The 26,229-nt window shown below is 44.1% G+C and overlaps 2 protein-coding genes across 8 annotated transcripts in view; one reads left to right on the plus strand and one right to left on the minus strand.

The window, feature by feature from the left end:
• The window catches only part of NT5DC3 (5'-nucleotidase domain containing 3), a 189,637-nt gene that overhangs the window by 20,487 nt on the left and 142,921 nt on the right, over positions 1-26,229 (plus strand). Inside the window, exon 14 of one of the 7 annotated variants that reach the window (XM_068402427.1) lies at positions 947-4,143. The exons of 5 other annotated variants lie outside the window; for them this stretch is intronic. In XM_068402427.1, the coding sequence (XP_068258528.1) occupies positions 947-1,208 (262 nt within the window). In that variant the 3' untranslated portion in view covers positions 1,209-4,143. Of the gene's footprint in view, positions 1-946; positions 4,144-26,229 lie in introns of those variants that run through there. One more of the 7 variants, XM_068402425.1, reaches the window with a different exon arrangement.
• STAB2 (stabilin 2) overlaps positions 5,584-26,229 on the minus strand; it is an 88,686-nt gene continuing 68,040 nt past the window's right edge. The window contains exons 50-69 of the mRNA XM_068402420.1: positions 26,066-26,125; positions 25,342-25,518; positions 25,165-25,254; positions 24,253-24,399; positions 22,996-23,052; positions 22,416-22,539; positions 21,208-21,357; positions 19,286-19,390; positions 18,741-18,848; positions 17,915-18,108; positions 16,739-16,880; positions 16,247-16,380; positions 14,947-15,112; positions 14,607-14,713; positions 13,853-13,972; positions 12,900-13,058; positions 10,085-10,192; positions 7,486-7,614; positions 6,258-6,377; positions 5,584-5,634 (exon numbers count right to left, since the gene is read on the minus strand). Coding sequence (XP_068258521.1) covers positions 5,584-5,634; positions 6,258-6,377; positions 7,486-7,614; positions 10,085-10,192; positions 12,900-13,058; positions 13,853-13,972; positions 14,607-14,713; positions 14,947-15,112; positions 16,247-16,380; positions 16,739-16,880; positions 17,915-18,108; positions 18,741-18,848; positions 19,286-19,390; positions 21,208-21,357; positions 22,416-22,539; positions 22,996-23,052; positions 24,253-24,399; positions 25,165-25,254; positions 25,342-25,518; positions 26,066-26,125 — 2,448 coding nt within the window. The remainder of the gene's footprint in view (positions 5,635-6,257; positions 6,378-7,485; positions 7,615-10,084; positions 10,193-12,899; positions 13,059-13,852; positions 13,973-14,606; positions 14,714-14,946; positions 15,113-16,246; positions 16,381-16,738; positions 16,881-17,914; positions 18,109-18,740; positions 18,849-19,285; positions 19,391-21,207; positions 21,358-22,415; positions 22,540-22,995; positions 23,053-24,252; positions 24,400-25,164; positions 25,255-25,341; positions 25,519-26,065; positions 26,126-26,229) is intronic.

Below are 26,229 nucleotides of genomic sequence, written 5' to 3' on the forward strand. Positions count from 1 at the left end.
CTCCCCTCTGACTCTTCATGCATATGAACCCCATTTCCCCGTTCCCCTTCTTTGGAACAGATGTTAGTTTTCTGCATGAAAGGGTAACATCAGATCAAATACTTTTCCTACTCATCTTGGTTCTACTGTCCCTTTATGTTCAGCTGTCACCATTGCTATTGATTACACAGCTTAACTTCAGCATGATTTAAAAATGTGTTTCTGTGTCAAGACTTAGGTCACTTCTTCAGTTTTTTAGATGATTTCTTCAGATTGCATACAACACATCTCAGAATACGCAGAAACTGGGCTCTGTGCTAGACTGGATTTAACAGTGAACTCATCACAGAGATAGGTAATAGGGCTAAAACTCCTAAAACTCTGCTGTCATGAAGGAGGAATCCCTAAATGGAGGGTGTATGAAGTGCACAGTTGGCAAGGCCAGCAGCTGTACCACCAGCAGCCTTCCCCAGAAATGTGGAAGTAAATGAAATGGGAATGATACTTGGCAGTGACTAATAACAGAAGTTAATTCCAAGATGTGCTTAAGCTTTTTGTGTATATTAAGCCAAATCTTTGTGTTTTTTTAAGAAGTCTTTTATCTTTGGGACAAGTGGATGTCAGTAGCATTTAGATGAAGGCAAAAGTCTTCTTTCACAATCTGTAGAAAAGAAAACTTGAGATGTCATATTTCTGAAGTCAGAAGCAACTTATCACTGGTTTTAGTGGGAGAAGAGTGAAGCTCTTCTGTTTGCTACTGTGATTGCCAGATCTGGGCTACATATGTGCAAGAAGTGCAGAAATTTCTTCTGTAGTGCATTTAAGTGGTTTGAAGTGCAATGGCAAGAGAGTAATGCATAGAACAGGTTATAGGAACTGCTTGCTTCAAGTTCTGGATGCTAGCTGGTAGAGATGTGTGCAGGTATGTTCACTTTATTCTATTTGTTTTCTTTTTTTGGGGGGACAGGGAGATGAACAGGAATTTCTTCAACGCACAGTTTGGAAGCTTATTCAGAACTGATGAGAATCCAACTTACTTCCTAAGACGTCTCTCTAGATTTGCAGATATCTACATGGCATCATTGAGTTGTCTCTTGAGCTATGAGCCTGATTACACGTTTTATCCAAGAAGGACTCCTTTGCAGCATGAACTTCCTGGCTGGTCAGACCAGCTGTGCACTGGTACATTCAGAATACCTTTCCTACAAGAGACAGTTCAGATCAAATAAGCACTTGGCTCGTTCTCTCTAAAATGGGCAAATAGATTTTTTTTTTTTTTTCCCTCCCTGAATGTACATGTATTTTATTTAAGTCACTTAAAATCTGTTATCTTGATTTAGATGGAATTCATACTTGTTCTTGTAAGCATTGTGCCTATTTTCTCTTCTCGTGCTTGGACACGTGAAAACTCCTCTTACACACAGAAGAGATGATGGACTGCCAAAATAGTAGTGAGCTGGGAGGGCAAATGTGAGGAGAAGGACTGGTGGTGTTCTGGGGTGGTTGTTTTTGTTTGTTCATTGGAAATTTTGATCTGTAGCCTGTGGTTTACAAAGAAATACCTATACTCTCTGTTCTGGCCCTGTTCAGCACTCCAGCTGGAGCCTGTAATGGATCTTGGCCCTGAAAAGCTTAAATCCAGTATTAGTGTTTCAGTGATACACAGTTAGTAGCCAGTTTATGGTAAGACTGAGAGGGGTGGTGTACACATTTTGACTTTCCTTGTTGCCGTAGCTAGAGCCATACCTGTCACTGAACTAACTGCTGTAGTGCTGGTGTGGCTCTGCTGCATTGCAGTGATTACAGCACAGCAGGGCTCAGGCTGATGGGCTTTTTCTCCTATCTGTGCAGTTTCTGTTCTTGTAATATGTGTGCTTGGCTGTAGGTGCATCTGAGCCTAAAACTGAAAGTGGCAGGAACTTGGGCTGCTTCAGCTTCCTTTCGTTAACTTTTAGACACCTTTCTTTTAAGTTTCAAAACACTTTAAATATCTACCCTCTTGATAGTAAAGCCATTTCAAGAGCTCTTGCATTTTGCATTTCAAAGTGGAGGCAGATCTCTGTCAGGCTTTATATTGATCCTAAATGCTGCTTTTAAAAATTTTAACAGTGTCTTACAGTGGTATGCAATGTGTTTTTGCTGTTCCCTAGGAGAAGAATGTATTTCATATAGCCTTCAGTAATGTTCTTTACAGTCAAAAGTAAACACGCACAATGGGCAAATGAGTTGAAAGAAAAATTAAGAAATGAGAAAATGAAAACCAGAGTTTTCTGATGACATTTTTTTAGCTCAAGCCCTGAAAGCTGAATTGGGGGTGGTGGACGGTTTGCATCAAGCAAAATAATTTTGGCGGTGCAGATTAGAAGTTTTATTGGATTACTGAAATTGCAGGTAATGCATGAACACAAACTCTGGGTAACATATATGTTCCAAAGATTTGAGCTAAAAAATGTATATTTTGCACAAGGAAAACATCTGTTGATGTGTTTCCTCAAACAGGCACTTTATAGAACTGCTATATAGTTTTTAAATAAGGATGCTTTCCTTTCGCTGCACCCAAAGGAAATGTGTTTTTTTTTTTAAATCTGGTGGTTTCTACCCCAGCCATTTTAGAAGGCAAATATGATTAATATTTTTCAAATTTTAGTTATTAAAGGCTCTGTTTTTAAAAGCATATAATTAAACAAAATATATAGCATATGGTATTCTTCACTTCATTTTGGGATATCACTTGCTGCCTACCATGATCGTCAGGTAAACAAACTTTTGATGACCAAAAGTTTTCTTGGTTTTTTTTGTTTTGTTTTGTTTTTAACCTGTCTGTATTATGTGCAAGTACTTATATCGAATTTCATATGCAGTATCTTTCATATTTTTAAAAGCATATTTGCAAAGTAAAGAATGTATTCTAATCTAGCCTGCACAATTTCATAAGTAATTTTCCTGTATGCTTGAAATCAGTCTGAAGTCCTCAAGAGGTGATGATAGATTTTTATGTTCATGGTTTTCTTGTCCTCCTGTTTCAAACTTGACGTGCAACACTCCTGAAGAGTGTGTGTGTGTATTTAAACAGATGAATATACTTGAAATGAGTAAGTTCATCTGACAGTCCTGCTGTTTTGGTGGAAGAAAAAGATAAAGTTTTGCAAGAAGTTAGTTTGGCTTCATCAGGAGACTTGGTGGTGGGACTGTGTGAGAAATATTTAACTTAACTTGATAATGAACTGTGGGGATGGAAGTATCTCCAATTTGCCTTCAGTTCTTTATCCTAATGCTCAGCTAGAACCGAACTTGGTGTTACGTGTGTGTAGCACCTCTCATGCTCCAGAGATTTCAATGCACTGTTTTTAAAACAGAAAAAATCAAACCACCCCAAACCACTGTACATTCTCCATCTTACTACCAGCAAATAATAATACTGTGTTATTCAGTTCTGCTTATTGAATTTGTTAATGTTTTGTTGCTTATAACTCTGTGATTTGTCTTCTTTTAAAGCTGGCTAGGAGTCAGTTTGTTTGCCTAATTTTCCTAATCATCATTGTTTGCCTAATCATCCAACACAATTGTGTTGGATGATGTTATCCACAGAATACACATTTTGTTTCAAGATTATTTCCTCCTCTCCTCCTTCCTTTCTCTTAACTTACAAATCAAGCTTCTGTACAAAGCTATGTTACAACAGCCAGCTGAAGTAAAATCTTGTTTATATTGCATGACGTCTTGAAATAAACAACAATTGCATGAAAAAAAACTTGCGGGAGGGTTATGTTCCTTTAAAACAACCCGACTATATATAATATGAATTTAAGTGAGAATTTAAAGTGTATTATTTATTTTTCAGTGCTAGAATGCTCTTTACTTTTTAAAAATGTCTTACATTTTTGTAATGATTTCAGCTTGGCGCTCTCTACGTTACTTATTTTAACCTTGTTATGTTGCTGACTTCAAAGAGATTTTTAAGCATGTTTAAAGCGTAGTGTCTCTTTATATTAATTTTGGGAATATAGTTCATTTGAACACCAAAGCAAGAAGAAATTTTCATTCTGTTCTATCAAAAACACAGAGAGAATAGTCTGTCCCTAAAAGAAGAGTTTAATGAATTGTGGAACTTTTTTGTGATAAAAATATTTATTGATTATTACAAAAATAAATGCTTGGACTATCTCTGGTCCCTATGAGCCTTAATATTTTGGATGACTGGGGAGAAGGAAAGAACGTGAGTTGTATTAATTGCAAAACTCTGTGGGGAAAACTCCCCTAAAGATGTGTGTGTGTTTAAGTGTGTGTGCATTCTAAATTTTTTAATATCTTATAGGTAAAAACAAGCAGGCATGTGTAGGGGGGCAAGAGAAGGAGTTAGGGAAATTGCTTCAGTCTGTGTCTTTCATCCAGGCATATTTGCACATTAGATTCCCTTGGTTGTGCTTGATGGCTGCATCAACAATTATGGATTTGCCTGCATACCTTGTTCTGATAGGAGGCATCCTGGGGCTGTTCTCAGAGGCATTAGTTAATGCCTTCCTGCAGTGACACCTTCCCTTCTACCTCCAACACGTGTTAGACACCAGGAAGCATCTCACAGGGGAATGTTACTGCTGCCAGCAAGAAAATCTTCCTTTTCTTGATATTTTGTGGTTTCTATAGTGTTCTCACAGTTTGCTGTAATGTTGAGGTTTTGAAAGAAGGAAATGAAAGCGAATCAAATTCAAATTTGATTCACTTCTAACAGTGTGGTGAAAATCGCAGCTGTTACTGCTGTGCATTGGTTGAAAGGCAATGTTAATGTGCTTGGTAAAAATACGGTAAGTGAACAAGAAAGTAGCTTCTGCTCCTCTCAGACCTAAAAACCTGAATGTGGACATGACATGGCAAGGGTATGTTCATCTTTATTGTCCACTTTTCACAAAAATGGCTCAAGTAAAAATTGATTACTCTTTGAATGCGCTCATATCACCTGTATTTCTTGCTAAAGCTGCTACCATTAGTGTTTCCCTTTGTACAGTGAGGTGAGATGTAAACAAAACACAGTCAAGTTTGAGGAAAGACAGACAAACTAGAGGGGGCAGTTGGGACAGAGAGGATGCTTGTGGTTCCTGCTGCTGAAATTCTTACAAGAAGGTATACTAGCAAAAAGTTCCTTAAGTTTAAATATACAAGTTTAATACATCTTCTGTTTCACACTTGTCAGTTGTAGTTGTAACTGAGCCAAAATGAAAGCGTAGAGCTGTAGTACTAGCAAGTTTAGGATATTTGCCAAGTTAGCAGTGTGTTTGAGGCCATTTAGAAGTCTGTGCAGAATAAAAGCAGTTAAGTAGCAGGCTAGTGAAAGTCATACTTTTCAGAGAAGTGTCTGTTTGCTTTTGGGTAGGATAGTTGAGACTCAGGTTTGCATTTGGCACTTGTGGTTGGTACTGCTCAGATACAGCCACCGCTTCTGTGGTTGGTAACTGTGAACTCTATAGACTGCATCTTAAACATAGCTGTGCTCTTTTGGTTTTTAATTTGTAATGAGATTTTATTCCCTGAAACGTAGGTGCTTTTTTTTTTCTGCAGTAAGTGTAAATAGAAATGTGTTTTATAATTGACTAATGCCAAATTCAGTCTTCAATTCTCATCATGAGGACCACTCATCACAAGCTGCTGGTCATCTGAATCCTATAAAATAGAAGAAAAATAAAATCAGACTTGAACATTGCATTAAGAAATGAGAGACACTGTTTGGCAAATTTGCCCATATAGATGGCATAGTTTGCACCTGACACTTTTGCACCAAACAAGTCTCTTTACTGGATGCAAAAAGGTTTATTTTGATTTTAGACTCCACATCTATGTATATGAGAGTCTTGCTAAATTGGACCATCGAGGCTCTTCAGATACCCTGGCTTTACTCAATCTTTTCTTCCCTTGTTTCCCAGCCCCCTTCCTGTTGCATTTCAGATTCTTTGCAGAGTGCTGGCATGGCACTCAGCTGTGTTGCAGCAAAGAGAAGAGAAGACAAACGTGGAAAGCTTTTTAAGTTTGTATAGACATGTCACTGGCATCCAGCAGCATTTGAAGTCCAATTTAATTCAGCTCTCTTTGAAGGTAGACCTGAGATGCAGCTGTAGACCACAGACCCAGTTTCTGGCAGTGGTGAGACAGGAAAGCCAGGAACTTGAATGATGTTTTCCTGAATTAATTTTTCTTTTTTTCCAGCTAGACATTTTCCTTTCATGAAGTTGTGCCCTCTTACCATTATTTTACTTGTATCTCAATCGCCAATCAAAATGAACACTTACTGAGAAGAGATCGTAAGTAGGTTCTGGTGGAGTCAGTGAGGAAGAACTTTCGTAGGAGGGGTTGGTGATATTTGAAGGCTGTGACTTGTCCAGTGATGTTATGTCAGTGTCATCTTTTGACTACATAAAATCACACAAACTTACTTAAAATCCATCCTCCTCCTAACAGTGCATTGAGTGGGGCACTTAAGCTTCACTACTGACTGGTGCAGTGTTGTGACTGAACTGGCTTTATCATCTCAATCAGCATCTCTGGGCATGAACTGTGTCCTGGGTTGTTGTATTATCTCAGGTCACTTAACACTGGTACCTTTTTTTCCTCTCCTTTATTGTTTTAAAGCCTCAGCAAAGAATGGGAGAGGAAGTGTTGCCCTGACATTGTGCCTGGGATATAAGGTACCTGGTTGGTCCTGAGTGCCCTCATTGAAACTCTGTAAAAATACAAGCATTTCCCTGGGCTCATGGCTCCTGTTTTTGTTTCTAGAAGATGATTCACATTATGCAGGGTGTAGAATAGGAAGGGATTTCTGGTTACTTCTAGGTAGACTTTCTTTTGGATTGATTTTTGTGTATTTTGTGACACTTTTTTGTCATCCCTTGTCTCTGAGTAGCTTGGCTGTTGCTGGCTGGTTTAGCATCATCATGATACTGCACGAGGCTAGCAAAGTTAGTTAAGAGAAAGCAAGTGTGAGAGTGCATCAGTACAAAAATTTGCACTTTTCAGTCCTGACAAACATTTCAATTTGCTTGTCTCTTGAATCTGGCCTTTTTCCTATCAACTGTTTCAACCTCCAGAGCAGCAAAACTATTAGCAGTGTCATGGAGGAGGGGGAAGAGAAGAGGTGCCATTTCAGTAGTTGTAATCACCTGTTTCCCTAAGGGTGAGCTTTCTGGTGAGGCAAAGGCTTCTTGCACTGATGCTGTGCAGTTAAATAAGCTTTTGGCCAGTCCTTGGTATTGGAAGTGTCTGTGAGAGCAGGAGCCCATCAGGTACCCTGGAGGGAGAGGTCTGGGGAGCAGTAGGCAAATGTAAGCTCATGTCCAAGAGAAATGTTGTGAGCCTTCCCCACTTTCTCCATGTCTTAGTCTGAATGGTTCAACTGGGAAGCGATCGGGAATATTTCTAGCTTAATAAATGCAAGGAGAAATTGGAGGCTGTGAGTCTGGGAGGTGCGGTGGGTCTGGGGTAGTGCTGCCCCCCTGCTTCGTATTCCTGTCTGCCACCCACCTTGAAATGCTGGAAGCCTGTGTTTCTCTTCCTGAACCTGAGGTAAAAATATCCAATGAAAGCCACAATTCCAGTAACCAGGCAAATGCCAAAGAATATTCCTGTCCCGGTACTGGAGTGGAGAGGAACCTGGAAGCAAAAGAGGGTGAGTGAGCTTACGGGGTGGACACTAGTCACCTTCCACCTGAGCACATTCAGTGTCCCTTTGAGAGATGCCCTAGTCCTGAACTGCTTTTGTGCTCGAGTTTCCTGGTACGTGATCCCTAGAGACAGTTAAATGTGGCCTTTTGATAGTATTTACAAATTATTTTTTTTTCAGGGTACTGAACACTGGCTGTAGTACAGCTTCGCCTTGTTATGTTTTTGAAGTTGCAGAGCATGCCTAAGTGATCTTTTCTGGTCAGGTTTTTCAAAGTAGCAATAGAGGCTACAATGAGGCTGAAACCTCACTGGCCTGAGGAGGAGAAGTGGGTACCAAATTCCCTTAAGCAGTTTTGGAAATTTGTGCTACAAACCCTAGAAGGCTCTGCGTGTGTTTGAGCTTATTCCCCACTGCTTTGTGCACGGGGGAGGTGTTGGTTATTGCCAGCTGTTGGCAGCCATACCATTCTCTGAGCCCTGCTTACTAGGCCTCAAACCAAACCACATCTGAGATGAGGCCCAACTCCTTGCTGGTTAGAGGGACTGCCGGGCTGTGCAGAGGGTCCGCAGGGCTGGGCTCTGCCAGCGGCCCAACACCTGCCTTCTGTGGGTCACTTTTCCCCAAAACATGCAATGCCTTTAACCTGAAATCATTCTTCAGTCAAGCAGGCAAAATGCCAATCCAAGTATATAGTATTTTATAAATATTTTAATAAATATGTAGGTAAAGGATTGAAAGAAATTCAAGTGATCTAGATTTAATCTAAAGGGGAGAAATGCCTCCAGACTCTGACTTTGGTTTGCCTTCTGCAGCTCTGTGGCCTGATAAGACTGATATCATGAAGGTGACCGGCAGTTTTGGGGTGATAAGTTTGAGGGATCCCAGGGCACGCGGGCACTCGGGGTGCAATCTCCCCAAAGCACTGTGCTCTTTGCTGGCAATCTGGAAGGTGAAGAGGGGTCTAGAAATGAGAAGGAGATTCATATGCTCTTACTCTTGCTTTTCCATGGGATGCCCTAGCTCTGTGGCCTCCTGCCTAGAAAACTAATCATTAAACTTACCCTGGCAAAAATAATCACATTGTTGTCTTAATAGATATGCTCTCTTAATTTATTTTTTAGAAAACAAAGTAGTTTACATGGTGCAGCTGGACAGCTAAATATTGGAAAACATTTAATTGCCCTCTAGCATGTGAAAGGTATTATAAAGCCTGTAATATCATGCTGCTGTAGACTGACAGAAATTGCCTATTTGAATCATTTTCAGGCAGTAATTTATGCTTTTACCCAAGTGTGTCATTTCCTACTTGTGAGGATTGTAGGCTGCAAGGGATCTTTGTAAACCGAGGCGTGTTACTGAGTTTCTAGGAACAAGAAGGCTGGTTCGTAAAGGAGAAAGGGTTGCTTGTAACAAAAGGAAGGTGAGAAATAGGGTATGGATAGGGTTAATCTCGTGGACCAAGGAGGCAGCTGGTAGGCAACTTCTGAAATCAGAGCCTAGACGATGGGCTGTAAACATAAATGAGGCCCCTCCAGTGCACGGAGACGGGATCAGAAGGAGTTTCCCTGACAGACAGGGATTTCTTCAGATTAAGTAAGTGGTGGGTCTTCTTGCAAGGTCAGCTTGAGCCTGTCTTGGGCTGTCACAGAGTATCCTGCGTGGAACAGAGCTGGGGAGGGCTAATGCTGCACATCTGAACATTTCATTAAGGAAAACATTTTGTACTGGAAAAAAAGGCGCTTGCTGCACACTTCTCCCAGGGCAGCAGGGATCACTTTTGTGTCACATCCCAGTTGCACTGCAGGTGGACAAAATGTTTTTCCTCCCTTTCATACAAAGCAGTGAACTTTGCTGGTGTGAAATAAATAGAACGATGCTCCTGTCTCCAGTTTTGATTCCAGCTTGAAGCAGTGCAGCTGCTAACTCGACTTGCCTCCTCGGAAAGGACAGCACCCCTTTCTGAACTGTGCTGTTCTGCCACACGCTGTTTGGTTTTGTCTTTCTAATGGGAGAGATAATTGGGTAACTGGGCCCAATGCAGGGTTTCATGCTTGCAAAAGTAATCTAATTTTCAAAACACCTTGTTGTTTTGGGTAGGAATGAATGCAAAGCCAAGAATAAAAAAATTTCATTAGAAGCTTGAAAGATCTTTTTGGAAGAACTGAAATGGAGCTTTATAAAACCTCTGTTACAAAAGTGAGCTCCATTATAAAGTTGAGCTTTTATTTTATTTATGTGAGATATATGTGGGAAGAACTTTTTCAGATAGAAAAATTTGAACGCACTTCACTGGCACCTTGTTCTCAACTTCTAATTTTCTTTCCAAGTAACTTTTAAAATCAAAACTGTGTATATATATGGGAGGGAAACTGGAAATATATAGATGTCAGTAATGAATTTGGGATGATATAAGATACAGCCACCTCCCACTACCCCAAAAAATCACCATGTACTTACAGGTGCTGGTGGAGCCTTTAAAGGCTCTGAAATGATGTGGATTATCCCGTTTGAAGCGATTATATCCCACTCAACAATAGCACTTCTGTCCACGTACCTGGTCTTGCTCTGTCAGGAAAAAGAGCAAGGAGAGCTGAACTTTGACCTCCTCCCTTTGGGACTGAAATAAACCTTGATACTATTGTCCCACTTCAGTTACTGACACACAGAGAAAAATCACATGGGGGCTTACACCACTGCCTCCCCTGGACACCAGCCTGGGATGGCCCTAGGCTGGTCATGGCTCTCCTATGCATGAAGTAGCTATCATCATTACCTGCATATTGCCTTCAGGCATTTTTTTTGTCCTTTTTTTTTTCCCTTTTGTTTTTTTTAAAAAAAAAGGTTTTTGTGATGTTTGTGCAATTGCCAAGCTCTGCCTAGAAGTGCTGTTACAGCTGCAGCTTGCCTCTGTGTCTCTGTTTAGCCCACACCCAGGGCTAAATGATAACCAGTTGTTCTATCACCCAATCTCTCCTCCCCAACTGAGAAAGGGAATTGGGAAAAAGAGGGAGACTTGTGAGTTGAAATTTAAACAGATTTAATAAAATAAGAAAACCAATATTGATACTAATGCAAAAGACACAAAATTATACTTAGCTTGTAGGGTGGTGGCAAGTCACTTCAGGGATAGTAACCATTGAGAAGACAGGAGAAGGAGAAAGATAAAGAGGAGAGCAGAGCAAAGTGCCCCCTCATCCCCAGCAGCTTTCCCATTTATAGTGAACCTGACGTTAATGATACAGAATACACCTGTGGGCCAGCCTGGGTCAGCTGCCCTGGCTTTCACTGCTAATGGCCTTGATCACCATACCACGGCTGGCCACAAACTGAAACAAAATGTAATAGAAAAGTGGTTCCATAAATTTTATCCCTGCAAAACCAGGACACTCTGTTACAGCTGCTTTCTGTGCTGAGGATTCTACCTGCACTGAGTTTGCTGGCTTGAGAGAGCTGGGACAGTGTGGACGGGGAGCCGTGGCCTGCAGATTATTTGGTGGCCTACCATCAGTGAGTGGTCCCATTTGGCAGCTCATCAGGATTTGAGAAGGGAGGGGGATGGGATCAGTCATTGCCACCCCAACACTTCTCTAGACTCTGCTGATAATGGGAGTCCTTGGCTGCTTCGAGCTGATCTTGAGTCTCTCCAGCATTTTTGGAGGATGGGTTCATGGGTGTCCGCGCTATTGCAAACTCTGCTTTAAGTTGCATCCTAGCAAAATGGTTTCTTCTCAGTGAGCAGAACCAGGAGCTGCTGCCTGCTTTTGCCCCTGGCATGAGGTGGTACCCTGCTGCTGAAGCACACGGCAACTTTCTGTGCCCAGGGAGGAAGGGGCTCAGCTGCGGTGGCACCGCAGAGCAATGTGGGAGTCACATCATGTCCTCCTCCCTCTCACTCCCCCCTGCACTGCCCTGCCAGGGTCCTGGGGAAAGCTCGTGGGCTCCAACCTGGTGTGCTGGGACAGGTGGGTGCTTGGCTCCCTGGAGCATGTGTGGAAAGCGGCTGCCACCTCTCCTTCCGACCCTGGCATCCTGCTGAGCATTACTGCAGCCGGGGGAACTGGGGGCTTGTTTGGGTCCTCCAGGGAGGAAGAAAAGCTACAAATTTCCAGCCAGCTTTGAAGGGCCGGAGCAAGATTTGTGTTAAGGGGCTCAGAGTGTCCCCTTGGCAGCTTTTGAAGAAAGGAGGATTTTTTTAGAGGAGAATCTCATCTAACTCAAATATCAGATCAAAGTGATCCAAAAGAGCTCCTGGCATGCTAATTAATGAGTGATACAGGTAAGCCTTGTGCTGGTGCACCCGATCTCTCACAAGGGTATACTTTATTAAGGTGATTACTGGGTTTGCAGTATAGGATGGTTCTAAAAACATAAGTGGTAATTCTCACGCCAAAGGAGGTTCTCCTGAAAGGGGAAGGACGAAGGGAGCAAAGGCCACAGATGAGAAATTTGTGCGACTCTTCCTGCATCACCTATTTCCTTCTTGTTGGTGTCCCAGTTGGCATGTTGGGCACTCAACTTTCCTTGGGTCCAGCGCCATTCTCTAGAGCACATTTTAACAGCAATCCCACAGATGCAGGGTTTCTTATTTTCATATTCAACTATACTGCATCACCCACAGCAGAGCCCCAACCTTGGTCTCAAGGGGTTGCTGTCACGAGGTCATTTGAAATGCTTGGGCAGTGAGTATTTTCTTAATAAAAAATGAGAAGTTGAATGTGTTTTCAAAGTATGTGTTCCCCTAAAATGTCAAAGGATACTTCTTATTTGCAAAAAGGATATCAATTTTTGCATTTAAAAACCACTGAAATAGTAATAAAAAAGGCAAGCCACTGTTTTGTCTGCTTTTGCTCTGAGGAAGGCTGTGCTGGCATCTCCTGCCTCTCAGAAAGTTACCAAGAAATGGTATTTACAAATGCCAACAGTTGCTGCTCTCATCTCTCCTCCTGTCACACTGCTATCTCCATAATCCTGCCAGGCTGGGAGAAGGGTGGAATCAAGCCTGTATCCCCATCCTGCCACTCTTGCAGGCCACGTGAACAGCTTCCTTCAAGTTCTGTGGGTCAGAGCTTGGCCATTTGCAAAGTTGTACATTTGCAGTTTGCCAGCTGCTATCCTGCAGTCTCCGGGCAGGAAAGAGCCTTCTGAAGGCACCCTCTGATTGCTGCCCCCTATAACCTTACCGACTTGCTCTCAGGATCAGTGTGTCACCTGATTACAGGGTATAGCATAAGGGGGGAAAAGTATGAATATGAAATATTTATTAAAAAGGTACCTGTTCAGTGGTGGGGGCTTGATGTTCCTGGCCCCCGGTGTTTGTAATGAGGAGTTTTTCCCCTAGACGAGTTACAAGAGTGGTTCCGTTGGTCAAGTCCTCATAAAACAATATAGTGGCATTAGATAAATGATACTCGATGTCTCGCCCGGAAAGTGTCTGCAAATGAGAGCAAAATACAAGGAATGTTAACTGACCTCATTAATGCTCTGCATTTACCAGTAGGCTAAGTGCCTGTGACCTTTTTCCTCCTTTGCTATTAATGCTGCAGCAAGTGCAATATGGGGTAGTGGCTGTTGGGAAATCCGGATGCGAACAGTGGGAGCTTCTGTCCCTGCTGGCCTCTGATGGCTGCCTGCAGCAGGCAGTACCTTGATTCTGGCGGGACAAAGGATTTTACTCTTCTGTATGATGACCTGAAGTGATGAGCCTCAGAGATGTTCCAAACAGCTTGAAGATGCAAGCCAGGGCATAAACCCATGTGATTTGTTTGAGACAAGGTTTGATTGAAGGAAGGAAGGAAGGAAGGACGGAAAAAAGGGATAAGCATAGAAATGAAGCTATGAACAGATGCCTTTAATGTATTTGTGGGAAATACCAAAGCTGTGCACTGCTTTCCTCAAATAACTGTGCTTGAAGTTCATAAGCCAGAACAGACTTCATCTCAGGCAGACTCCTTTATAAATGTGTACCTAAAATCCCTGATGAAAAATTCTCTGTAGTGACTCAAACACCTGATAACCTTGCACTCCTAACTGTGGAAGAGAAACGGAAACGATGAACTCGCCTCTTTCAGAAGCACAGTTTAAACTATGTGAGGTTACACAGAAGTAATGTCATACTAAGACTGTATTTTTTTTTCAAGCTTAAATTTCACTGGGATACAGAAACCCATAATGGCTCTTTAAAAAGTGTTATTGAAACGAGGAAGGAAAAAAGAAAAAAACCCTGACCTCATTTTCCCTTAACCCGCTATCGTTTGGAGCAAAGAGAGTGGCGTGCACTGACAGGTCCGTGAGGTACCGCAGGAACTCTCTCCCCTTCCTAGAGCTGTTGGAATAAGCCATGATGTCCTAGGCAGAAACAGAATCCAGCTTTACTAAAGAGCAATTGTGCGTCCTGTGTGGGGAGCTGAAAAGATGAGACCGTATAAGTAATGACAAAACAGCTTTCTGTTCTTAGCCATGAAGCAGCTCTGGAGTGACATTACAAAAGAAATTTGTATTCAGACCCAGTTTTAGCTGTTGATTTGATGAGCACATCTTAAACTGACTTGCAAGAGTTGGGCCTCTGTTGTCTGTGAGGCTACTTATACATATAATGCCTTTCTGAGTAGCAGCAACAAAACGACCCTTTTAACGTTTTGCCCTTCCCTAGCAGCAATTCAATAAAATTACAAAACGTCGCTCCTTGTGATGCTTAGAAAGCTGGGGGCAGCTGTGCACAGAATCCTCTTTAAGCTAAAGCAGCAGTAGCATTTAATTCCCAAACGAGTTTTAGAAATCCAAAACCTCTTTAGAACAAGTAATTAAAAAAAAAAGTTACTAAGCTCTGATCTTGATGGTGCAGATTTAGACCACTCCACCTTGCTTTGCTGGCATGGTGGTGTTACCTGCTAGTAGAGCAAACACCGAGATACAACCCTGGTGGCAGAGCCTGCTTCGCTCTTCTCCCCTGACCGAGCAGCGCACCAGCTGTGGGCCCTACCGACAAGAAGTTTGTCAGCGTTGGGAAGGACGTCAGCACTTGCAGCAAGTTCCCGCTGCAGGAGAAGCCGTCCCCCACGTAGCCTGGCTTGCAGGTGCAGTTCACTTCTGGAAGGTACAAACACAGATAACCGTGTGGGCAAATGCCCTTTGCTGGAAGGCTTTAGGCTGTCCTGTGCATGAAAAACAACTTGCAGGCAACAGATTATTGTTTTTTTTAAAGTTAAAAAGAGGCAGAGTCTCTTGCAGTGTTATCTAGCAGCCTGTGGCTGACCAAAGGAACCAAAATCCGGCCTGCTGCTCCCCTTTGCACAGAGGGATGCAGCAAAGGACCCCCTTACCTTTTTCCCTGTAGCAGAAGACATCCCAGGTTTCACTCAGGTTGCCTCTTCTCCCATAGTCCACGATGCCGACGTACCCGGCGCCGCAGTTTGGGGAGGAGAAGGCAGTCGGGTAGCCCACTCTTTCGCCATCTAGCCAGCTGGCAGAGCACACATGGTACCTTGCCTGCAGCCGACATGGCCATAAGGGAAAAAACATTGGGGGAAGAGCTGGGTGGTGAGGCTGGGGGAGGAAATGGATGATCCCCCCCGGGGTGCTCAGGCAGTGGCTGACCCACCAGCCCTCTTTCTGAGGGTCTGAGGGGATTCTGTCCATCCATCTGTCCTGCAGCCTGTGCAAAGCTCTGGGCCAAGGAGCTGAGGAGACAGGGGCCCCTCTGAAAGTCAGTGGCTCCCCGTATGGGCCAAAGGAGCCTTTCCTGGGAAAAGCTTCCCTGAGCCCAAAGCCAGGCAGGATCAGAGGTGGGTGTGAAAGCCAAAGGGGGGACGTGCAATCCCATCCTGTGCCAGCCCAACTTTTGTCAGCATGGGAAGGGCTGAGAAACCAGCTCAACATGGACATTAAGTCCCCAGGAGTGCTGAAGCCAGCCCCACTGCCAACTTTGCTGCTGCAAGGGAAACATTTAGACTACAGGGCTCAGGGGACATGCAGCTACAGCTGCAATCTGAAGCTCACTGGGCAGCAGAAGGATGTTTACGTGCTGGCTGGGTCCAACCTCATATTTTGCTAGAGATGTCTCTAAACAGTGAGCGTCTTTCTTCCTTCCACAGATGGGAAGGAGCCAGAAAGGCACAGTCAGTCTGACCCACTCTTCTAAAACAAGTTTTACAAACCCAAGGTGTGGTGCTCATCCCACTGACAGCAACTGTGCCTTGTCTATAACACACTCAAGGAAAAGAATGTGGAAATGGCTCTGCTAAGTTAACAGCATTTGGGGAAAACATTCCTGGAGCCTTACATTAAAAAAAAATAATCTAAGCATAATTCTGAAGTGTACATTTCTTAAAGAAGTGCTAATAGTTAAAACCTCCATAAAAACACTCCGTAAGTCTGACTTTACCATCTCACCCCAGTATCACTGGAAACAAGAACTTGGCAACTGGTTTCAGTGCTGTATGAGCAGGTGTGAAACCAATGAACAGTCTGAAAACTGCTCCCAGCCAAACATACCCTGGGGCACGGGGAAAGGAGGGAAAATGAAGCTTATTAGCACACAGCAGCCCCCTTCCTCCTTCCTCCCCAGTTACGCTGTGGCTAGGTCCGCTCCAGGGATCTTGTCCTGCAGTGAGGCTACCTCACCTTCTGTGCGTACAGCAGCTGGTTATATGTAGCGATGGTGGCCGACTCATTGGCGCAGGCCTCCTTTGCATTCTCATAAGTCATTTTGTACTGCCCTTTTGGGGATCGTAAGTGGAAAACCCCAACAGTGGTATCTGCAAAGAGAGAGAAGAACCAACTCTTCCTGAGGGGGTTTCCATTTCTGGATGCAAAGTCAACTCTACCATACAAATACCCGTGAATTTTGTGAAAGGTAGTTAGGACAGATTGATCCCTTAGAGGTAATATTCCTACCTGGTATGCCCTCATCTGCTGCTTCATAAATCCGGTATTGTAAAGTATTTAAGCACATGTTCGAACTTTAAACATGCTTAAATCTCATTGTTTCAAGGGGATATAGGTAGGGGACTGAGTGAGCTTACAGACACAAGGATCCTGGCCACTGGCTTCAGTGCAGTGGCACAGGAACAAGGATGTCCCTCTCCCGTGGCATGCACGGTGTGCCATGCTCACCTTGGAAGTGGAGATCGGCACAGTCAGCGTCAGGGTGGCACTGCCCGTTGTCTTGCAAGCAGCGGTCGAGAGGAAGCTGCATCACCGAGCAGTTCAGCCCATCACCAATGTAGTTATTTTTACATTCACACTTGCGTTTGTCCTGGTCAGAGAGAGAATAAAAAAAGGCCAGGCCAAGTACTTAGATGACGTAAACATGGTTTTTCAAGCAACATTGTGAACTGCTGGAAAAATTGCACTTGATATATCCAGGAACGGACAAACAGGAAAGTTGCTACTAACAGTGATTCAACAGAGCGCAAACTCTGACACTGACATTTATTCTTCTAAGCAAAACATTTACACATGCACTTGGGTGCTTTGCTGAATTAATACCAAAGTATGATTCCATCCAAAAGCTAATAACATGCACTGGAGAACTATGACATGTAATGAACAAAAATGGGTGGCAAACCTGTCAAAATGATATTCAAATGGCTGGGCATGGGAGCATGAAAGGAACTCAGCAGCCCACTGATAGTAATAAATTGAGAACTATAAACCAAGAAAGAGCTGGTGACATCCAGGGATTGCAATGATTGGCAGCTGGAACAGATTAGCGGCAAGGCTTTTCTAGATAGCTCCTGGAAAACACATCAGGCAAGTCACCAAAATGGAACGGACAGGTGATCCCAAAAGCACCAGGACAAATGCTGGATCAAGTCACCGGCACAAGTTTTCCTCAACATCGACTGTGCAGGCCAAGGAATTTGTATCATGTGGCTGCAGAGCTTTTTAAGCTGAGTCCGGCCAACCAAAAAGTGACACTATTCTCCCAGCTGTCCCTAGGTTTAGCTACCAAAATGTATTCAATTTCAATTCAGCAAGCTCCTATTGCAAATAGCAATATCCAGCTAGGGAGAGCTAAGGAGGGGACAGAAAAATGACACATGCAAAAGATCCCATCTGCTGTAGTATCCCTTTCCCTAGAGCAAAGATGTCAAACTGTTTCTCACCCCTCCGGTGAAAGGATACCAAACTGATATGGAAAGTAGGCTGGAGCTACATAAAGGTTGTTTTGGAAAACAGGGACTTCGAGAGGTACGGAGCGCGATCCAGCCAGAGAAAAGACTTCTGCTAGAGCCGGGAAGAAATGCCTTGGACTTCCCTGCTGCCGACTGAAATAATTCAACTTACAGGTCCTACGACAGTGCAAATGGCGTGCTCGTGGCAACCTCCGTTGAACCCATCGGCGCAAGGATTTATTGGAAGGCATGTAAAGCCATCGCCTTTGTATCCTTTCTGGCAGGTACAGAAGACCTTCACCCCGAGTTGTGTGCAATCGGCTGCCCTGTGGCACCCGCCGTTGTTTTGTTGGCAAAGGTCTGCAGCTGCACAGGGAAAAGAAAACACTCGAATAAAGTTTGCTCTTAAAGAGGATGTTCTTCACAAAGACAAACCACCTACAGATTTTTTAAGGCACACTGAAAATATTAGAATACTTGTTTGGGAAAAAAACCCTGTTGCAGTTGCCTGGGGCATCCCTGAACTTGTGTGAAGCTATCCTTTAGGGCTCTGAAGCTCTTGTCAGGACGTCCTTGATTTAAAAGACATGGCACCACCCCACAGACTTCTGGCCAGGTTGACTTTGGAGGATTCAAGACATCTGGCTGAGAAAGAATGACTGTCTCTGCAGCGATGTTACCAGGGAACTGCCTTGCCTAAGGTCATGAAAGAAAATCCTATAAGGGAAACCCTGCTGAAAACCCTGATGTCTCCAAAACCTGATTGGAGCGCACTTCTTGCTCACACTGCTGCTCGGTAAAGCCTGGTGAAGCCAGCCACCTGCTTTAGAAAAACCTCATCTGTATATATCCTGAATTTGTTTCATTTGCTGCATTGTGGAAGGTTTTAGGTTTAATAGCCAACATTTCATATTGAACAGTAGCTGCACGCAAGTGCACGTGCAAGAGGGGACAACCTGCTTTCTTGTAGCAGGCTGTGAATTGGAGAGGGAGCTCACCTGTGCACGTGAGCCCATCCCCATTGTAAAACGGCTTGCACTGACATGTGTTGTTCTCCATGCAGACAGCATTGGCGGAGCAGCTCGGGGAACACACTGGTGGCAGAGCTGTGGTGAAGGAAAAACAACTGGGATGAAGATGCTATTTATATTGCAATGCCCTTGTTTCATGCAGAAAGAAAAGCCCTCATACCAGTCCTGCTAACTGGAAAAGCCTGTAAGAAAATTTTTTTGACTGTTTAGCTCTCAGCTGATGCTTTCCCTCCTGTATCCCAAAGACCCTCCACAAGGGAGGTAGGCACTTGTATTCCCATTTCACACAGAAGGAGTTGAGAAGGTGAAAGGTCCTGTTCACAGTTCAGAGCAAAGTTAGGGAAGCAGTCCATGTCTCCAAGTCAGTGCTCTTGGGAACTCCCTTAGCCTCTAGTGAGAGTTTCTGACATTATTAACCCTTTCTTTCTCTTCTCTATGCAAACCCTCTGTTGAATTGCAAGTATTATCAACCTATGGCTCCACACGACAGTCTGGTGACAGGAGGCAGAGACCTAGCTTGGTTTCACACAGCCGGCCAGTCCATCCTGTTTCACAGAAACATCGTCCCGTTCCTGAATATCCTTCGTCACACTGCCCGTTGGTCTTGCATTCGCAGGCTGCAAAAGGAACACGGAGGGATCACTTACAGAGCTGCTGTTGGAAAAGGGGAAAAGCCTTCTGTAGAGAAACATTGCCTAGACTGTCAGTTTAGATACAGTATTATCCAGCAATAATTTAGATAAATCTAGCCTCATGGTTTTTCAGCATGAGGCCAGTCAAGCAGTGGACCAGACTTCCCAGAGTGATTGGGCAGTGTCCATCCTTGGAGGTCTGCAAGCCCTGACAGGACAAATCCTGAACAACCTGCTCTGACCTCCTGAAGCCTCTTCCAACCTGAATTATCCTGTGGTCCTATGACTTTGTAAATGGCATTAGTTCAATGTGCCTCTGGCAATAAAAATGAGTATTGATCTGCATTGTGGTAGAGCAGCAAACTTCACAAGGGATTGTGGCAGGAAAGAGTCAATGGCTGAGCTGAAGACCCAGCCTGATCCTGTCCTAATGTGCAGCAGCTGCTAGCTGTGCGGAAGCCCTTTAGCGAGAGAGAAGTAAGGTGTACAGAAAAGAGTGTTTGGTTGCTGCCTAGGAGGTCTGTTTGAGTAAGGAAGCCAAATATGAGGTTAGTGAGCTTTGCTGTAAAACAGGGGCAAGTTACCTGTAATGTGGTTTTTAGGTTTTAGATATTTTTATGACTAAAAGCATTTGGATTCCTTTTATTCTTTTTATATGTGGGGTGTTACCCCTTGTGCCCTTCAAACTGAAGCATGAGGGGCTGACTTAATATACAGGTGGTGTTTTTTCCCCACTCTTTGGGCCCTGCAATTATTTACATGCTGAGTCCTTCTTCAGGAATTATTGATGGTTCTCTGTTTTATAATGTAATGAAGTAGCATCCTTTCTTGCCTTATTCCTTTTCCTGAAATATTGTTATTTAAAGAGGAAAATGATGTGGGATTGGGGGAACTGATTCTCTGAAAACCTGGTCCTGCTGAAAAGGAGTTTTGTCCTCTGGCTTTATTTCATTTAGCCTGGTGGCCTAATTTTTGGCTGGTATAAATATGCATTAAAAAGAAGGGGCTATAAAACTTTTCTGTTAGATACCACAATCTGGGTTTCAGACTAACAGCTCATGTAGTTCATGCTATGGTGTGCTATAAAATGGATAAACTGTAGGTAAGCATGATCCTGAGCATTGGTGTCCAAGCCGGGTATCTTGCCCACACTGCAAGGGTGTCTAGCCTATAACCCTCCATTGTATGCACCTCATGGTCACTGAAGGTGCACATGGTTAGGATGGAAGCCTTAGTATTGTAGCTTCCCATCTGAAGGCTTTATGTCAGGAAAGCGTTAAAGTTTCAAGGATGGTATCAATCCTGGTTCCACCTAGTTTACACTTAAAAATCACAGTGAAGTGGATTATGTGAGCAATTTCTTGGCTGCTGTCCCTCTTCACAAACTGCCTTCATCTCTGTGTCCTTTTGCTTTTCTTCTGCAAAAGTAGTGCATGGCCTTGGCCTCCTGCAATCCTTGAGGAACCACATTGCTAAAATGATGTCTTAACCTTTAGGGGGATGGGGGAGAAAGCTGTGGTGTAGTTGAAAACACTTGTTGGCAGAGGCTCTGCCTCCATTCCCTGTTACTTATGCACCCTACAAGAATAGGAGGAGCCTTGCAGAGAAAGCTAAGTAAGGCTCTGCCCCACCACCTTCTCCTCCCTTCTGAGGCCTTGTGTCATCCTTCTGTGTGAGGAGACACTTGGGAAAAGTGTTGGTGTTTAAAGTGGAAAGCTTTTCTTGGTTTACTTAAACTCATTGCTGACAAAATAGTTTAGGCTTGACATGGGCAACAATATGGAAAGGAAACTTAAACGTACGCCTGCAGCTGGAGCCGTATCTGCCTGGCAAACACAGCTCACATGAAGTCCCGTTGAAGCCGCTGTTGCAGTGGCACTCTCCTGTCCTGGTGTACCCGTCATCGCAGGAGCCGTGGTTATTGCATGGGGTCTCTGGGCCCCCTGGGCAAGCTGAAAGGTTTAAAAAAAAAAAAAAAGTGGCTCTTTAGCTCAAGTGCGTGTTTATTCACTGCCACTCTTTGTTATTTATTGTTCTGTAAAAATTCTTGAACAAGGAAATGCCTGTAAATGCATCTCTGTTGGGATGTGTAAAAGCAGCTGTGACTCTTGTGACTGCAAACCTTGTGCTCCAAAGCATTCCTTGACATGCTTTTACAACTCCTGTCAGAAAGGTGTTGTGGACCCTTCCAGCCCTGGGTTGTGCGTGCTGTTACCTGGCAGCTTGCTCATTCGGACCCATCAGTGAAAGGCACTGCCCATCCCCTGCCCAAATCCATCCTTGCTTGTGAATCTCCATGTGCCTGCATGGTGCTGGGGTGAGCCCAAAGGGCAGCTCAGGCTGGGCTGCCCAAAATTGCTCGGGACCCCCACGTGTCTGTTTGTGAAATCCGGACAGAGGGGGCCAGCAGTACAATGTGTGCCTGGCCCTGTCTGCCAGCAGAGATCCTAACCCAAATCCTGACCCTATGTGCCCTGATGAGAGCCTCAGTGCTGTTCCGTGGTGGGGCTGGCAGGTAAAGGAGCACACAGTCTGTTAGTGTCTGCTAACAAACAGCTGGAGATAAAGCTGCTCGAACTCTCACACCTGTTCAAAGCTACAATTTCTGAGCTCACACCAGTGGAGTTTGCTCTTGCAGGTGGCTGAGGAATCCTACACTGTGTCACTGCCATGAACCTGATGTCTGTTTTTTATGGTGACAGGACTTTCAGCTGGTGACTGATGAAGACTCTCTAGGTTTGGTTACAGCAAGGCAGTCTTTACTCTTCATAGCATTCACTTAGTTTGCTACTAGCGTGGAGTTTACAACTTGCTGTAAATGTGAAAAAGAGATTATTTGGGGTGGAAAAGCAATCATACTTTCTGTGTACTTCAGCTCTTGCAACAGGGTTCCCCCATATTGTGGCTGGTCTCTCTTTATGCCCCCTGTCCCAGCTTTTGCAGTTCAGCCTGCTGGGTGCTATGCAGCTCTGTTCAGGGATGCCATGGGCCGGTGGCAGGGGGGTCCTACCTTGGCAGTCTGGCCCAAAGTAGCCCTTGCAGCACTTGGCCGTGTGGATGACCATGAAGCAGTTCCTACGGCAGCCGTCTCTCCGCAGCCCATAGGACTCGTACGTGCACCAGTGGATCCCTTCCTGGGCATTGCATGTGCCAGTGCAGAGGGGGAAAAACACAGGAAGATGAGTGCTATGTGGAGGTTTGTTTTTTTTCCTCTTTAAACCACAGTTTCTGATGTACATTAAATCAAAATGTGATGTGTGAAGAGTACAGGTGTGAGGCACCCACGTTCTTGTTGATGCCTGACTTGCTAAGCACCATTAATGAGTATGGAGGGGCCGCTCCGAAGTCAACCGAAGCACTCGCTACAGTGGATGCTGCGTGAGACTGACAAGCGTCCCCCACCACCAATGTCTGGGTGTTTGCCCAGGGACAGCTTTGTCCCAGAGGCTTTATAGCATCACTTAACAGTACGGTTTCACTGTTGAGGGTTGTCTTTTTATTTTTTGCAAAGCAACTTATTCTAGTTTGCTTGTGTGAATTACAGAGAAGAGCAGGTTAGATTGCTTAAATGCATGATCTTAATGTATTACCTTTGGTTTTGTCCCTGGAGGGCATTTAGAATTACTGAAACAGCTAACACAATGCCCCTGTTGTACAAAATGGAAAAGAAAAAAAAAGTATATTAAAATAATGGCGAACCAAAAGGCTATTTGAAATCGGCAAAAAGTCTGGTTTATGAGAGCAGCAAATATGAGCAGAGTGTAGGTTTGTTATGTGTGAAACAGATTATAAGAACTCTGGAGAAAGAAGAGAGAACGACAACAAAATAGTTGCATTAATTTAGTGCCATGAAATGCAAGCAGTTAGTTTTGATACCAGAATATAAGTTCTGGAAGAAAAAACTTTGCTCTGGATTTAAACAAGCAGGGAAAAGATGGTGGATGTTCTTCAAACAAGTATTGATATGGGCAGCATCAGATCTGGATGTCTAATTTGGAGTAGAGGTAAATGGTTACTTCTTGGAAGGGCTGACCAGATCTGAGGAGATTATATCTATTTCATTTAACAAAATCCTGAAACCAAAGGTAGCTTCAGCAGATGGGATACACACAAGTATTGGTTTTATCACTGACATATAAATTCCAATAAGCTTTTTTAAGACTGAGTACATGAAATTTTTTTTTACTTCTAGGCAATTCTTGAAACCATTTCAAAATGGGTTTCAAAACTTCCTGTTTGTGGGGCGTATCAAAGTTCACAGAGGAAACTTCCTCCACACTCTCAGTGTCTGTTCAGGTGTGCTAAAGGATATTTCTGTGAAAGCAAGAAATGTGAGAGACTGAGAGCCTGGCTGACAGGCTGGGCAGCTCACTCTCTTGTGTCCTTAATACCCTGTGCAGTTGCAACAGCAGTGCCGTTCCTTTGTAATTGTGAACTTCATAAATACAATCTCTATGACCAAATTCGTAGTGTGAATATGTGTTAATTTAAAAGCATGCTGGGAAAATCCATCTTCGCTCATATTCATGCTTGCATTTGTAAGGTACTGTTCTGGTCTGAGCAAAATTACCGAAAACAGGGCTTGCTAAGCTGCTCTTAACTGAGACCGCTTATCCTGTGTGTTGCTTAGTGTGGATGCAGGATTTCTGTTGTGCATCTTTCAGGCATAGTGCTGCACTTCTTAACCTTAGTTCTAACCAGTGTGGCAGATGAAGCAAGCCTGAAATGGTGAGACTTAATCTCAGTAGTGCTAAAGCTGCTGCAAGTGTTGCCCTGGTCTCTGTGAGGACAGGGTTTGGCCCTTGGGCTGTCTTTGCCAGAGTGGGGGACCAAAAAAGGGGACTGACCATGAAATCCACGGTGAAGAAGCTGTCGCAGCGTCCCCCGAGGCTGGGGTCCATCAGCAGGCAGTCGATGCCATAGGCGAAGCCTCCATCAAACTCCAGTTGCCGCTGCACGATCTTACACTGTCTGTCATTCAGGAAAAGCGCACCCTAAGAGATGGGATGGGGGGAGAGGAGTATGACAAGTCATGAGCCATTATTCCTTGGGGCCAGGCTGAATCCAAGTCCTGCATGGGTGTTAGGGATAACTGCTTCTGCTCTAAACCAGTCTGGGGACCTCTCTTCCTATAGCTGAATGCTATAACATCACAGATGGGCAAATTTTTTCCTTTCCTGAAGGTGACAGAGTATGCCAACTCAATGTCCACAAGTTTACCTTACATGCGTTTAGGCTTAGCCATGTTTCCAGAGGCCAATGCTTGCCATGGATTATGTGGGTATGATCTGGTACATTTGCAAAGAAAAACGTGCCCTTGTTCTGGCTTAACAGGCTGTGTGCATGCCTGCAATCTTAGCTTGTAAGTGCTTACAAACCAGAGCTTGCAGGCAGATGCTACGTTCATGGGGCTTCTGCCAAAGCTGGGTTCATCTTAATAGTTTTCCATTGTGTATTTCATTGTAGAAGTTAAAATGTGCTGGTATTTCAGTTGAGGTAACTGAGAGCTATTTTAAACAAATAGCATCTTACAACAGAGGAAATGACAGCTCCAAAGAGTCTTACAAAGCATCTAGTCTGCTGAATCTGTTGGAATGGCTGCCCTGGTTTTGTGGCTGTTGGTGTGGACTGGTGAAGATCAACTGAGTTTTGATGCCACTGACACTTTCTGGGGGCTGTGCACAGGCACAGTAAGGTCTGCATGAGCGGATCCTGCAGCAGGGGCAAGGGGTAAATATTCTGGCAGGGTGAACACTTACAATCTCCCTGTTATCCCCACAACTAACGCTGAGGTTGGAGCCCTGCAGGGTCTTCAGTGAGGTGGAACGGGGTAGCTGGTAGGCCAACACCTGGGAAGGGAAGGAAAGAGGGGAGATGCACATGTCTGGGCTTACATGTCTTGGCCTTGGCAACGCTCCTAAAAAACAAGGGCTTACCGCAGCGTCACGGACAATGTGGAATTTGAGGTACTGCACCAGTTTGTCTGTGTTGGATTTCTTGAAGAGGAAGTCCTGCTGCTCCTGCGGCAGCCCACGGATAGCTGCGTCTGTGGGCCAGAAGAGTGTGACGGGTTTGTGAATAGGATCGTTGATCAGTCCAAGCAGGTTGTTTTTCTGCAACATACCAAAAATTGGGGCGGAAGATTAATGCTCCATCTAAAATGGCACTGACCCCATGGGGTGAACGTCTGGTGTAACTGGGATGCAGTGGCCTGTGGGCTGCCTGGTCACCAGCCTGCAAACACAATGACTTTAAAAAACAGATGCCTGAGTTGAGCTGCCCAAGTTGAGTTATGTGACTGAATTCTCACAAGTGTTTCATCACCCAGGGCTGCCCACTGAAAACAAGGCTGACAGCCCAACTTTGAGCTCAAAAAGTCATGCTTGGGTCTTGTATGGCCAAACCTTGGCCTTGTAGTTTGACATACGGTAGGACACAGTTGAGTAGGTAGGCGAAAGGTAGCTGTGGGTCTGCTTGATGTCCCCCCACCTCTGTGGGAGAGGGATCACATGGTGAACAGCGTTGTGTACTGTGTTGTGAGCCCTTTGGCTCCACTGAGCACCATCCTACTGGTGATGCTGTGTGCCATGTCTGTGCTCTTGTCTTTAAGGAAAGCGTTTAAAACCTTTGCCCAATGGCTGCTGTCTCTTGTGTCCTTACCTCTAGCAAACTGCTGAACAGGATGTATCCATGTTTGGCTGCAACCATTTTAAGGCTTTCCTACAAAGAAAGGTATATTCAGTAATTATCTAATAAATACATTATATGGGTATTTAAAAAGCAGATATTAGCTTGCTTTACCCTATAAGTCGCTTTTTATTATG

The sequence above is a fragment of the Nyctibius grandis genome, chromosome 5 (genome assembly GCF_013368605.1).
Source record: "Nyctibius grandis isolate bNycGra1 chromosome 5, bNycGra1.pri, whole genome shotgun sequence".
Lineage (NCBI taxonomy): Eukaryota > Metazoa > Chordata > Aves > Nyctibiiformes > Nyctibiidae > Nyctibius > Nyctibius grandis.